Below are 15,999 nucleotides of genomic sequence, written 5' to 3'. Positions count from 1 at the left end.
TAAAACAAACACAGTAAAATTAGGAATGGCAACGGGTCGGATTTTTTCATACCCGGAACCGACCCGCGGGCCAAGACCCATGACTCGAACCCGGTCCGTTTACTAAACGGATTTTTTTCCGGGACTCGAACCCGCCCCAACGGGCCCCACGGGCCCCGCGGGCCCCGTCCCTCATGACCAGTCCAGCCCAAAATCAGAAACTTTTTTTTTTTTCGAGAGAATCAGAAAATCAGAAACAAAAATTTTGATTTATGATTTTTCGGCCCAAAATCACAAACACAAACACAAATCCAAACACAATCAGTCAATCACAAATATTAACACAGAAATCACAAACGCATATTTCAGATCTACGATTTTCCTTTCAAAATCACAAACCAAACACAAATTTCAAATCTATGATTTTCATTTTTCCCTTTCAGAAATCATAAATACAAACACAAACACAAAACTCACATGATTGAGGCCAACTGAACCCAGAAAAAAAAAAAAAAAATGGAGAATGAGGTGGAGTGAGGCCGTGTCACGCTTGTGGCCAATGGGCGAGGAAGATGAAAGGGGTAGAGGACTGTGCGACAGTGCGAGATCGACGACGGCGAGGACGAAACGGAGTTGAGAGAGTAGAGAGCCTGTGCGGCGGCAGCGTGGGGTAAAGCCTGTGCGGCGGCGACGTGAGAAGATGAGAGGGGCAGAGGACTCAGTCTGCTTGTGGCTGTGTGTGTTGTGGTCGTGGGTGTGAGAGTTGAAAGATGAAGAGGGAGAGGCAAAGTTGTGAGTTGAAACTCTTGAATGCCTGAAATGAGGAGAGGTCAGAGGAGTAAAGAAGTTTAGGGTTTTTAATATGTGAGGGTAATTTAGTAATTATCTATATATATAACCGGGTCTTATCCGGGTCGGGTTTCGGGTTTTTTGGATAAAACCCGGACTCGACTTGGACCCGTTTCGGGTTTTTTTTTTTTAAAACCCATACCCGACCCTATTCTTTATCGGACCGGGTAAAATCTGGCCCATTAGGGTCGGGCCGGGCCCGGTATCCGCGGGTCGAATCTAAATTGCCATCCCTAAGTAAAATATGAAAATATTTTCTTAAAAATATTTTACATCGAAACAAACAAAGCGTTAACTGCACATAAGAGACCAATTAACCTTGTTGATAATATGAAATGCAATGATAGTACAGTATCAATACAATTGTACAGGGAGTAATGTATGGGATCTTCCTATCTCTAAATTTTGTCAAAATTGACTCCAATGCAGCTATCAATAAGGAAAAAGCTTGCATAGTGGCAGTGGGAAGGAATTACAAAGGAGAAGTTGTCTTTGTATTGACAGAGATTACTCAAGACCAAGATCCCCTTAAAGCATAAGCTAAATCAGTCTATCTCAGAGTAAAGAACAGTAGCTATGGGATTTATTTTTGTAATTTGTGAAGGACATGCATTGAATGTAATTCCACCACTCGACTCCTCAACCTCTTGTCATTGGGCTATTAATTCCATCATTGCTAGGAGTATATTAATTTTAAATTCCTTTATTGATTGGATTCTTATTCATTCCTATAGGGAAGGTTTCTCACAACTACAGGTATGTATCTAACTCACCAACCGACAAAATTGACCCACAATTTTTGTTGGTTGGTAAATTGGGTTGGTTGGAATTTTGTTTTGAGTTACAGGTCGGGTAAAGTTTGGGTTGATAGTTTTTTTAATTCATTTGACCTAATTAGATCCACCATATATATAAGTTTTTTTTTTTGTTATCCTTATTTTTATTTTATAGTTTGATTGATTTTGGTTCCTAAGAATTATGTTTGATGAATTCGGAAATTTGGAATATAATTTAAGCATGTTATATGAATTGTAATAATTCATTGAAAAATGTGTTTAAATAATTTATGAAACCCCAATTTTTTACAAGATAGAAAACATGTATTTACAACCCATCGATCCATCACAACTCAACATGGCCAATGTGGGTTGGCATGGGTCAAGTTGGTTTCTACACATTTGAAGGATTGGGTTAGAAATTTCTCAACTCAAAAAGGTTGGGTTGGGTTAAAGAAACCCTCTAATCCAACCCATGTAGACCCTTACTCACAACATCACAAAGTGGGCCCTTTTTGTTTAACCATGGGGAAACATCTATTGATCTATGTCTCCTCCATCCCTAAAATTTTCATGGGGGAAACTAAAAGCAAGATGGTTATTGTTCCGCCTTTTTGTAGTTTTTGTTTCATTTGGTCATGAAAACTATTATTCAGCCAAAAAAATAGTACAAAATGAATAATTGAATAGTATATAGAGTACATTGAGCCTATAAAAGTGGAGGGTTGAATATTCTAAGAGTCCCATTAAGGATCAATATGTATCACAAAAAAAACTAGCTTAAGTTTTGATAAAAAAATTCAATAAAATGCACCGGAGAAAGTGATTCGGTGAAGAAGTTAGCAAGTTAATCATGAGAGGCAATACAATGAAATTGTATATAACCCTAAAGGGGATGGTGACAAATCAAGTGACAATCAATCTCAATGAATTTTAGTCATTTTCATGGAAGACAAAAGTATAGGTAGGCAATATAAATATTACAATATACAAGCGTACTAGAAGAAAAGAAAAAAGAAACACTCATATCCTTCTCCAACTTTCGTAATAAAAGGAGGTCAAAAGTGGTGTCTATTATGACACGATACCATGCTTTTGTGCTAGATTAAGCAACAATAGTTTAGTGGGAAGCCACTAAATAAATGTAAGAGTATAAGGGGAAATTCATCCAAGACAAAGCCGACCCAAGATAGTCACGATTGCACTACTTGTGGTCAAGCTACCTCGTCCCATCAAATTGTCTCAGCAAGAGGTTATCCCATCAGGCAAAAGTAGCCTCGTAGAGCAATAGTACCCCCTACCATGCCACACTTGCTGTAAAGAGTATACATACCCTTCCCCGTCTTTGTTAAATAGAGGTAAGCCATAGCTCAAGATCTTCCCTTCAACCTTTTGCTTTCCAAAATTAGCAGTTGACTTGAGTTTTGGAGTGCTCATTGATGCTCAAAGCGACATATTCGCTAAGCTTTAGCAGAATTCTCTCCCCTCGAACCATATCCTGTGAACTCCTAAGCTTGGCCATTGGTTGCCTAAGCCGGAAAGCCCTCGTACCGGACCATTTCTTGTACAAGTCTAGTATCGAGGATTAGGGGTGTGGTTCATAAATAAAGAAATTTATTGTAATGAGTTAATTAATCAACCCACTACAAGTTTATTTCTTATTGTGCCAGGATATAAGTGAATCATCAAGCAAAAAGGGGTTCTGAGGAGGAGTAAGCTATAAAATTATTTTTTATTTCTTATTGTGCCAAGAGATAAGTGAATCATCAAGCAGAATAGAGTTAGGATGGAGAGTTATCCTATCATCTTGGCCACACGAGATCACACTTTCTCATAGCATAACATATGGTCTGCCATCTAAGACAATATTCAGGTATTGCCGGATTGGATAACCAACAACATCAACTAAGAGTGCGTTTGGATTGGGCGTTTTCGCCCAATCCTGCGTCTGCGTTTTTCATTTTTTTTTTTTTTTCTTTCACGCGTTTTGGGTTTGCGGTTACTGTTCATGCACTGTTCAATGAACAGTAGCCGCAAACTTTGACTTTTCAAATTTTTTTTGGACCAATCACAGCACATCGTGTACTGTTCACGGATCCACAAATTTCACTTTTCAGCAACTTTTTCATTAAAAATAGGTCCCACGATACTATTCACACATTTAAAAATTATTTCGCTACAGTGTTTTTCAGTTTTCAGTTTCAGTTTTCAGCTGTATCCAAACGGACCCTAAGTAAAAAGGTTAAAAGGCAAGTAGATTGCGCTATTTTTTTTATTCGGTCCCATTCTACTTTGCGTTCGACTAGTCATGTCGGTGTCGGATTTTAATATTTTATGGATATATGCCACTTTATTCTTTTCAAAATTAACGTTTTTTTGAACATACATATGTTTTCAAAGATTCAGATCAGCTTATATAGTAACCTAGTACTATTGTACTAGTACCGCACCGCATGTACGATTACAAAATCCTTGAAAAGTAGTAAAAAAAAAAAAATCAAAATCAAAACCAAATCAAATCAAATTTCCCAAGAAAAAAATAAAAAAGAAAAAGGAAAAACCTGAAATATGTAAATATTAAAAAAAAAAAAAATAGTAAAAGTCAGCAGGCTATATAATAGCAGATCCACTTCTATTTCGCCTTTGCGCTTAGCCCTTCTTACACTTTGCTCTGTTCTCTAACAAATACTATTTTATATATTAGAATTTTTCAATTTTTGTTTTATCTTTCTTAACTTTTCATATCCCAAATATCTATTTTACTTGTAATCATATATCAGAGCCATTGTTGAGGGTTAGGAGGTGTGGATTGATTCCCACCTGTGTTCAAAATACCGCCATTTCTCTCTCGCACCAATTTCCTGTAGATTTTTTAGGGTTAGGGTTTCCAATATATATATATATATTTTTAAATTTATATTACAGATCACACAAAAACCCGTAAATTAAATTAAAAAAAAAAAAACTGTTAGTAATTAGGTTTTGTTGGTATTGTTGTTATTGTAAGTGATGGAAAAGAAAAGGGTGGCTGTTCCGCTGGTTTGCCATGGCCATTCTCGGCCGGTAGTGGATCTGTTTTACAGTCCAGTTACTCCAGATGGGTTTTTCCTCATCAGTGCAAGCAAGGGTATGCATTTTATTTATTTATTTATTTTCTGATTTCTCTTATCTTAATGTTGAGTTTTGATGAGGTAGATAGGAACTTGTGATGTTTGTTTAGTAGTGTTATTTGGTCATGTTAAATTGGATAATGAATTAATGGGTTATCGATTACGATAGCAAATTGCGGTGTTATTGACTGGGTTGTGCCTAATTTTTCTAGTTAGGCAATGAGATACTGGTTTATTGAATTAGTAGCTGTTAAGTAATTCAGTTGTGTAGATGGATATTTGTGCCAACCGTGGTTTTGTGAACAATTTTAAAGTTGTTTATATGTGTTATTGTTTTGAGAGGAAGAGCGATTTGACTCAAGTCGAGGGATTGAACATAGGTAGAGAATGACCTAAAATAACATTAGTGGAGGTAGTAGAAAAAAGGAAGTGTTAATTAAGAAGGTGATAGAAAGTATGATTTTGGATACAATAGAATGCTGGAGAAGAATACATGTGAATGACTTTAATTAGTCTGTTGGGGATCTATAGCCAATTTCATAGTTTTGGTTCTAAGGCTTTGTTGTTGTTGGATATGCATTTTTATTGTACAAAGTGTTACATAAGGGAATTTTTTTAATATGTTATGTTAATCCAATGGATTAACACTGATCTTAATCATGGTACATGAAAGTTTGGCAATGGGACACATGTAAATTCATGAATTTTTCTTGCAAAGCTTGTTTAATGTAATGGAGGTGATGGTCTGAGTTTTACTTGTGTGGTTCTCAGATTCTAATCCAATGCTCAGAAATGGAGAGACTGGAGATTGGATTGGGACATTTGAAGGACATAAGGGTGCGGTGTGGAGTTGCTGCTTGGATACTAATGCTTTACGTGCTGCTACTGGTTCTGCAGACTTTACTGCGTATGTGATTATTTTTTTTTCCTTGTTTATGTTTAATTGATCTTTTAATGCATTTGATGAATGCTTTAAACTTTGTGTGGCAGTAAAATCATTTTGAAAATTATGTTTGGAAGAGAAATTTATTTGAAACATTGGAACTGCCAAGAGCTTTGAAGCTCACTGGCATTGTTTGGTCTCCCTTATGAGGAGAATTAGGGTCCGAATCCCCCCTACCCCACTTGTTGTGATAATTGAATTGTCAAAAAAAAAAAAAAAAACCATTGGAACTTTTTTTATGTTCAACTTACCCAGGAGACTTTTTCAAATTGTTTATTTCTGTGCAATATTAGCATTTTCTGTGTGATTTTGTTGAGACTTAGGTATCTTTTTGGTTTTGGCATTGTCTGTACAGCATTTTGAAAGATATTCTCCTTATTTTCCACTGTATTCTAAACATATTGACCATGCATTTCTAGTCTTTATTTACTTATCTAAAAGCTGGAAGATTGGCAAGTCTGCTGTTGTACTTGATGGTTTCTTTTACATCTTATCAGCAGAAAACACAGTTACTGTTAGTTGAGTGTTTTGGTTTCGTTTTTAATAATTTATCCCCCCAAAAAATAATAAATGAGTGGGGTTATAGTTTAAGTAGTTATATTCAGCATTATAGTTCCATAATCTAAGAAAGACTGAAATGAATGCCACATATCATTACGTTGTGTTTATTGATTACAAATAAAAAAAGTATTGTGTGTTGATTAAAAGTTATTATATTATGTGCCTTGATTTCATGTGCAGGAAAGTGTGGGATGCATTATCTGGCGATGAGTTGCACTCTTTTGAACACAAGCACATTGTTCGAGCCTGTGCTTTTTCTGAGGTAGATTTGAGGGTTTTTTTTTTTAATTTTTTTTGTGGTTCATTATCATTATTACTCCTTTTTTTTGGGTTATTTCAAATTGGTCCAACTGTCCAAGTGCTTGTGAGGGAAAATTTAGGTACAATTTCTTAGGTGCAATACATAAGGTTCCCCATGTAATTCAAACACATTGATGCATTGACCCAATGAAGTATAAATAGTGTTATCTTCTCCAAGGACAATTAAATTCAATACAATTATGTGTTTGAATTCAATCGGGGAACCTAATTTATTGCGCCTTAGGATCTATATCTAAGTTTTACCTGTATTTATGTACATAAGTATATGAGTGATTCCATCAGTATTTCAGATTTCACACACACACATGCATCCATGCACACAGATGGACAGAGTGTATGGACAGAGCAGAGGAAAATATGGGAGGTGGATTGAGGAAACTTAATATTAGTGTATAGTGATTTGTTTAGAGCAACTCAGTTAAAAATACTGAGTAATTTCCATTTCTTGGGGCCTTATCTTTCCCATATTTTTTAGGGTTCAAGCTACATTGACCACTCCTTAATGGATTCAAGAAAATAATTTCTGGCAATATTAATTCTGTCACGAACGCCTATTATTGTACATATGAAAATAGTTACCAAATGGTTATCTCTCTCCAGGGAGTTACCTTTAATTGGATTTTGGTTGTTATTCCTTCTATTTTTGTTGGTGGACGTGACATTAGGGAGCTGCTTTAGTACTTTTCTGCAAGTACGGTGCAAGTTCTATGTGCTAACTTGTTGTGATCAACACTGCCTTTTGGACTTTTTACCGTACACATCAGTTTTAATTTAGGGAAAAATACACAAAACCCCATCAGTGAGCAAATTACTCTTTATCTTCAGGTGTTTTTAACGGTTTACAAATAAAACAATACCACATGGGGTTAAGTATTTTTTCCCTTTATTTTTATCTATACTTATTGTTCATCTAGTTATCCTTCGGTTTTAGCTAGCGTCTATTTTATTTTTATGGTTGGATCCATTTACACTATAGCTATTGTCGTTCTGGTGGAATCATTCATTGTTGCTCATTTTTATGTTGTCTGTTGTTGAAATGGGGAATAGTTGTTTGTGGACACTTAAAATTTGGGTTTGCCTATTTCTTCCCAACTATGTGTTTCTGTGTATCTCACTCTATTTTTCAATCTGAGAACAGGACACACACCTTTTACTCACTGGGGGAATAGAGAAAATCCTTCGTATATATGATTTAAATCGTCCAGATGCACCTCCAAGAGAAGTTGATAAGTCTCCTGGTTCAGTCAGAACTGTTGCATGGCTTCATAGTGATCAGACAATTTTAAGTTCTTGTACTGATATGGGGGGTGTAAGGTATAAACATGCACTGTTGAAGCCACTTTTGTTTGAGTATTACTTGTTGAAGCTAATGTTTTTTGCCTAAATTGTACTTAAGTTTCTAGTAAATTTACAACAGATTATGGGATGTAAGAAGTGGTAAAATAGTCCAAACACTTGAGACGAAGTCATCTGTGACCAGTGCTGAAGTGAGTCAAGATGGTCGCTATATCACGACTGCTGATGGTTCTACTGTTAAGTTCTGGGATGCAAACTAGTGAGTTTCAAGCCAGGTTTAGTCTGTTTCTTGTGCCATAATTGCAGCTCTCATGGCTTATGATCTTTTATTTGTTTTCAAGCTTTGGGTTAGTGAAAAGCTACAACATGCCGTGCACAGTAGAATCAGCTTCATTGGAACCAAAGTATGGGAATAAGTTTATTGCTGGAGGAGAAGATATGTGGATTCGTGTATTTGATTTTCATACTGGTGACGAGATTGGTATGTGTTCCAACTTACATTGGATCTGCTTAAAAAAAATCCTAATGTTACGTGATTTCATTGTATAGATTTTTTCATACTTTTTTTTGGGTTTATTGATTTTCCATGTGGTTATTTATTTGATAGTCTGAGTTGTAATATGTTTCGATTTAAACTGCATGTAGGGTTAGATTGGATGGCCTGTCTGAGGATGTAAAGATCTTTTAATCTTTCGCTGAGTTTCTTATATGTATGCTGTAATGATTTATTTTTATTTGGATGCAGCATGCAATAAGGGTCACCATGGTCCTGTACACTGTGTGCGTTTCTCACCAGGAGGAGAGTCATATGCCTCTGGATCTGAGGATGGAACCATCAGAATATGGCAGACAGGCCCTCTGACTCATGATGACACTGAGACACTCACAGCAAATGGATCGACTGGAAAGGTGAAGGTAACTGCAGAAGAGGTTTCGCGCAAGATTGAAGGATTCCACATTGCAGATGAGGGAAAGTCCATAGAGAAGGAAGAGGCAGTGAATGAGTGACATGGCCAAGTACTTTATTTGCCTATTTGTGGCATATTGCTATGCTATCCTTGATAGAATCTCATCTTACGGATATTGACTGAAGTTTCTGAATTGATTTTTTTTTACAATTTTTCAGTTAATGCTGCATTACATAGAGATATGGATCAGACCAGATGAACAGCTTTCTTGCCAGATCTGCACTCTTTTGTTTTTTGTGTTATGGTAGTATGTATAATGGAAGACTGCTGATCAGGTGGTGTTGAGCCCTATCTCCATCCGGACAGCGTTATTCTGGAAATCTTTTGAAATCAATAGAAAACAGACAGTGATAAAAGTAGAGGATTGTGGCCTGTGATTTATTTTAATTTTCCAATCTCTGTTTCATTAACCAGATCCTGGTTAATGTATCACCAAGTCTTCTAGATTGATTGGGCACATATGCTAGCACTGGTTTTGATATGGCTATTGGTTTTGAAAATTAACAGCCAATCCCTTGCTTCTGGATATTTTCTATTCTACTGCAAAAGCTGATGCAAGATTTGATGATTAGACCCAGACATGTGAGTCTCATGCATTTTTGTTCTAATTGTGAATGTGTAAATGCTTATGCTGGCAGGCATAGGGTTGAATTTATATTTTTATATGATCAAATAGCTGAAGATTCAGCCAAAAAAAGAATCCTTCTCTGAATTTAAACGATGGTGGACCAGTCAAATCAATGAATGAAAACCCACTATTATTATTATTATTATCTATTAATCTATTAACTGTATGAAAAGCGGCTATGCCGCAATAGTATTTACATACTGTTCATATCACTTTTTTCAATCTATAGTGGAAATTTGGTGAGGCACTTTTGTTTTTTTAAGTTTTGAACAGTAGTTACAGCGGCACTATAGCTAAAGTAGTTATAGGTTTTTTTTCCGTTTGAACTTTTTTTTTTTTTTTCTCTTATATATATTGCTATACTGATACAATAAATTTCACAATATTTTTATAATTATTGAGACGCCAATTTCCTATAAGTTAAAATAAAATAATAAAATATGAAATTGTGAGTAACCACAACTGAAAATAAATGTTTTGTGAAAATATTATGCCACTTGTTAGGTAAATATATAAAAGCTACAATACTTTTGGTTTGTTTAATATGTACTCTTTTTTTTTTTTTTTTTTTTTTCAATCATAGATTTGTGCTCTTTTTTCTTATATATAAAAGCACAAATGCGCGTATAGTGTTTTTGCATTGTACATCCAGTGTTTTTGTGTTGTACATCTACAGTGTCATTTTGTTAAGCCACTTTGTCTCTCTATTTTTTTTTTTTGAGTTTTGAACAGTAGTACAGTACCAAGTTGGTTTAATCAATTTTGTTGAGTCAAAATTCACTATTCTACATACAATTTTTTTGGGTTGACTTTTTGTATTTTTTTTTGTTTACACACTATTTTAAGTAAAAAAAAACATAGTTTTGCATACAAAAACAAAAACAAAAACAAAAATTTAGGAAAAAAACATTATTCATCCTTTATGTTTGGGGTAGTTTACAATTCTTCCTTAAACTTTAAAATCATGCAATTTTTCCATTAATATTTTGGAAAAGAGCAAATATATCATATTGTTATACTCTTAGTTAAACCCTAATGAAAGTTTATAATTCTTAAAATATTTTATTGTGTAATGTCTAAATTACTTTAGCTAAATTTTAACATCCTAAAAATTTTCTTTACGTATTTTGAGTTTTAAATGATAAAAATTCTTAGAAAGTTAGAATGATGACATTTAATGACACAAGCCTTTTCTTATTTAATTTAATTTTTTTAATTTTAAATTTCTTAGCAAAACTCAGTTGTTTATTGTTGAAAGATGATGATATTCATTATCATTTTTAGAAATTTTTAGAAAATAGATATATTGTCTTTAGCAAGTAGGTACTAAAAAATTATTATAGTTAAATAAATATTTATATGTTAAATAGCTACCCTAACTTTGTGGTTGATCAAAATTCTTAAACGAATGAGATTAACTTTTTAGGACATAATTATCAAAATTCTTAAAATTAATGTTACCTTTGATTAATGTAAATCTCTATATATTTTTAAAATCAAATGATTCATATCTTTGTTTTATAATACAAATAAAATCTATAATTAATTTTAATTATTACAGTATTTTTTTTTCCACGATAAGCGCGTGCCTTGCACGTGCTGCCCTAACTAGTTATTATACTTGGGCTAAAGATGAAAAATATTAGTCCACAGGCATGATTTTGTTCAATAAAGTTTGCAACATGCCACGCTCGCGGCTCCAAGAGTGATATTTCAACTTCTTGCATTCTTACATAATAATAGGCTTCACTAATTAAATTTATGTTAAAATTACAATTGATCCTTAAATTTCAACTCAAGCAATTTAGTATCTAAAATATGATTCTAATATTCGAAATATAAGAGGTATTCACACTAACCTCTGCACCATTTTAGCTTATTTGACATTGTCTTGTGCAGTATGCACGAAGTGCTTGGAGGCATAGTTGTCAGTATCGTATGATACGCGATACGTATTGTATGATATATATCGTATTGTGTACAAAAAGTTTTGTATCGTAAGGGCGTATCATAAGTGCTTATGAATTGTTCGATATATAGGTGCGTGTAAGGACGCAATTTGTAATGACCCATAACAGTGTTGGGTTCGTACGTAAAAAGACCCAAACAATATCATTTGTAGAGTGTGGGTTTGAAAGGCTATAGGCCTTGGTCACCAGACGGTGGTTTTTCGTGATGTTAATACATAGTTAAATTGCGTTCGCCCTAGAAGTTTTTCTCCTGGAGGCGGGCTGGGAGGCTTTGGTTTTTGGCCATTTTTCCCAGCCACGTTTTGGATTGCTTACTTTTCCTTTTATACTCGCATGTGTTCCTTATCCTTCGTCCACGTGTAGGATCGACTTTTCCAAGACTGATACTTGTCTCATCAGCCCATATCCAGAGTGGTTGGGGGTGGTTGTAAAAGCTGGAGAGTATGGCTCTGTCAGGTGCAGAGTATTGAATAGCAGTAAGGGCAGATTTCTCTGGTCGTTATGCCTTCCAGCGTATCCTTCTCTGTAGACCTAAATATTTTTAGATTTTTTCAAACTGCTCCTATACCGTTTTTGCCCTTCCTTCCAGTGAGACCTCGGACATGCCGAGGACTGAATCATCCCTGGCTGTGTCCCAAAACTATTCTGTACTTGTATTACCGAGCCTGGGCTATAACCTTCCTCGGCTCGGGTCTTGGGCCCCAATGAACAAATGGGCCAGGGCCACAAATTATTGGGCCCCACAATAGCCCCTCAAAATCCTGCTGTCTGACCTCTTGGTTGGAGAGGAGGGTTTTGGTAATGCCAAGCCTTTATTACGGCTCGTTTAACTCTGTCCTTCATTAATGCTAGTGTCTCTTCATCTACCCAGGAAACATACTGGGCTACGAGACATTCCTCTGAATTCATCCACAATGCGTTCCTACCGTTTGATTATCCAAAACGCGCCTTTAATGATTTCCCCTTACGAGACCATTTAAATTCGACGATTATTGACGGTGTGGGGAAGTGGAACGGGTATTTTCTCGTTTACCGATTTTCTTGGAAATCTGGACAGATTAAATACTTTCCGTCTTGCCCTTCATATAAGAAGAAAAGCAAGAGGTTATTTCTCTTGTATAGAGACCCTTTTAATCCTTTTGAAGTCTGAGAATCCTTAGCCTCCCCCAGAGCTTCCCTTATCCGCTTGCTTACATCTTAAATCGTGATAAGTCCAAGATAGGAGTGGGAATGAAGAGACTATGCCCTTCCCAGAAATGCTACGTTCTTGCGAAGCTAAAAATGGCTCGGTCAGGGCAGGGATGGGAGAGACTCAAGATACTTCTCACCCTCCTTTCAGTCAAAATCCGAAGCAGGGGCTCGTCGCGTCAAACTTTTGGTGCGGCTGAGCTGGGATCACCCATTATCAGTACCAGCCGCTTTCTTATGAGCATAACTAACATGGCACCAGCGTGTTAGGAGTTAGGACTGACGCAGGGACAAAGTATCCCTGCTTCTTCCTCTCTTCCTTCACTGGTGCCTCCTTTTGACTCTCTTTCTTCTTCTTTCCACCACCAGATCCATCCTGGTGCTTTTCCTTCTTCCTCTTCTTCTCCTCTCCCACCAAGGAAGGTCCTCCTCTCAATATGGGTGCCACTGGGGCAGAGTTTGGAAAGACTTAGGAGCCGAGCTTAACAAGATTTCTGTTGGTGGTTGTTTTTTTTTTTTTTTTTTAATTGTTCTTGTAACTCATTTTCTATATAGGATTTGTTTAAGCCCTTCATTGTACGCTGGAACACCTCTTTACATTAATAAAGGTCGTCATTTCTTGATTTCGTACATTCTATCTCTTCTTTCGAAATAGTTATGCCGTGAATAGACGTACTATCCTGTAATTTTTTTTATCTTTTTATTTTTATACTATGAACGATGCTCGGGGCCGAAATCCCAATTAATAAAAATATCTTACTCTGTGCTTGTTGGAACTATCTGGCATAATAATGCCGACTTGAATAAATGGCACTTAGGGCAGAAACCTTTACTGAGACAATACTGTTTATAATGAACTTAATAAAATTGTTCGGCACCATTATGCCGACCTGAGAAAGCGATACTTATGGCCAAAATCCCTTACCAAGATAAAAGATACTATTATGAACTTATGAGAGCCGTTCGGCACAATAATGCCAACTTGAACAAATGGCACTTAGGGTCGAAACCCTTGCTAAGGAAAAACATATTATTATGAACTTAATAGAGTTGTTTGGCACAATAATGTCGACCTGAGAAAACAATACTTACCCCAAAATAGCCGAGATGACAGTTGAATGCTCGGTGAGGTATAGGAGGTAATCATCCGAGGACATATAACCCAAAAATGAACAGCCCCTACAGGTTGCCGAGTAATAAGGCGTTTTACCATCTTCCTAATAACCTTCATAGCTTTAACCTCTTCTGGTACTTGATCCAAGGATTGAGCAACTTATAATTCTTATTAAGCAGCTGACCTTTCCATAGGCTTGAGTCCGATGACCATGCAATACCTTGATTCTGTCCAAAACTTGATATTTAAGTAGTTGGTTTCCCCATAGGTTTGAGTCTGAGGACCATGCAATACCTTGGTTCTGTCCAAAACTTTATAGATATTGATAAGTAGTTGGTTTCCCCATAAGTTTGAGTCCGAGGACCATGCAATACCTTGGTTCTGTCCAAAACTCAGTTTTTCTTCTAAATAGTTAGTTTCCCCATAGGTTTGAGTTCGAGGACCATGCAATACTTTGGTTCTGTCCAAAACTCAGTTTTTCTTCTAAGTAGTTGGTTTCCCCATAGGTTTGAGTCCGAGGACCATGCAATACCTTGGTTCTGTCCAAAACTCAGTTTTTCTTCTAAGTAGTTGGTTTCCCTATAGGTTTGAGTCCGAGGACCATGCAATACCTTGGTTCTGTCCAAAACTCAGTTTTTCTTCTAAGTAGTTGGTTTCCCCATAGGTTTGAGTCCGAGGACCATGCAATACCTTAATTCTGTCCAAAACTCGATATTTAAGTAGTTTGGGGGAATTAACCCCACGGCTATGGCATGAGACCTTGGTTTTTAGGGGAATTAGCTCTTCGGCCAAGCCCCTAGAACCATCTGTGCAGCTGATGCTACAAAGCGTAGCCACTAGTAAAGAAACATAGCCCCTAGTGGAACTTTATACTAGAACACTACAACCGGCTGTTAGAAATGACAAGGGAACTGTCTCGTCCTACCGCCTATGCCAACACACAAGCCTTGCCCACAGATGGCGCCAATTGTAAGGACGCGATTTGTAATGACCCGTAACAATGTTGGGTTCGTACGTAAAAAGGCCCAAACAATATCATTTGTAGAGCGTGGGTTTGAACGGCTAGGCCTTGGTCACTAGACGGTGGTTTTTCGTGATGTTAATACATAGTTAAATTGCGTTCGCCCTAAGAGTTTTTCTTCTGGAGGTGGGCTGGGAGGCTTTGGTTTTTGGCCATTTTTCCCAGCCACGTTCTGGATTGCTTACTTTTCCTTTTATACTCGCATGTGTTCCTTATCCTTCGTCCACGTGTAGGATCGACTTTTCCAAGACTAATACTTGTCCCATCAGCCCATATCCAGAGTGGTTGGGGGTGGTTGTAAAAGCTAGAGAGTATGGCTCTGTCAGGTGCAGAGCATTGAATAGCAATAAGGGAAGATTTCCCTGGTCGTTATGCCTTCCAGCGTATCCTTCTCTGTTGACCTAGATATTTTTAGATTTTTTCAAACTGCTCCTATACCGTTTTTGCCCTTCCTTCCAGTGAGACCTCGGACATGCCGAGGACTGAATCATCCCCGGCTGTGTCCCAAAACTATTCTGTACTTATATTACTGAGCTTGGGCTACAACCTTCCTCGGCTCGGGCCTTGGGCCCCAATGAACAAATGGGCCAGGGCCACAAATTATTGGGCCCCACAGTGCGTATTATATGAATCATATCGTACGATACATAAACATGTGAGTTTAAAATGAGTTTTTTTGTTAAAATTTGTGATTTTATTTGATTTAAACAAGTTGTTAGACTTTGTTAATACAAAATTATTAGGAAACTTAATTGAGTCTAATAAAATAGCAAGTCCATGAGCTTTTTTTCCTCCCTTCTCTTTCTTCTACAAAATTTAGATTATACTCATAACACTCACTTTCATATGTGCAAATTTATTTTCTATACTATTAATAATGTATTAAATGAAAATATAATTATTTTTATTTTGTTATTATTATTTTGAGTCTAAAAAGCTATAATGCCAAGAAAGAAAATATAAAGAATAAATTATTAGAATAAAAAAACAAAAAAAAAAGAGAGTAAATGTTGATAATAATAAAGAAAATGTCTATGAAAAAATGATTTTGCAAGATGTTGAACAAGATGATAACATTGATTTAGATGGAATTGATTAGTCAAGATGATTAAAAGATATTATTATTTTGGTTCATATATCATGTATTACTTCTGAGTTTAGTCAATTTGAATGTGCATGTTATAAACATAAGTTAATTTGATTTATTTAGTTAGTTTTGTTAAATTTTATTACATGAGTAATGATTAAATTGGTCATTAGTTGAATATATTTTAA

General features: G+C 36.1%; 1 protein-coding gene across 1 annotated transcript; it reads left to right on the top strand.

The window, feature by feature from the left end:
• Positions 1-4,243: 4,243 nt before the first annotated feature.
• On the top strand, positions 4,244-9,433 carry LOC115977015 (serine-threonine kinase receptor-associated protein-like). Its single transcript, XM_031098633.1, has 8 exons — positions 4,244-4,731; positions 5,486-5,621; positions 6,399-6,480; positions 7,678-7,853; positions 7,957-8,094; positions 8,177-8,316; positions 8,581-8,852; positions 8,962-9,433. Exons 1-7 carry the CDS (start codon positions 4,614-4,616, stop codon positions 8,841-8,843), a joined length of 1,053 nt encoding a protein of 350 aa, XP_030954493.1. The 5' UTR covers positions 4,244-4,613; the 3' UTR covers positions 8,844-8,852; positions 8,962-9,433.
• The last annotated feature ends 6,566 nt before the right edge of the window (positions 9,434-15,999 follow it).

This window comes from Quercus lobata, chromosome 2 (genome assembly GCF_001633185.2).
Source record: "Quercus lobata isolate SW786 chromosome 2, ValleyOak3.0 Primary Assembly, whole genome shotgun sequence".
NCBI classification, from domain to species: Eukaryota; Viridiplantae; Streptophyta; class Magnoliopsida; order Fagales; family Fagaceae; genus Quercus; species Quercus lobata.
Note: the sequence above shows the minus strand (reverse complement) of the source record. Positions and strands in the feature narration are given on the sequence as shown.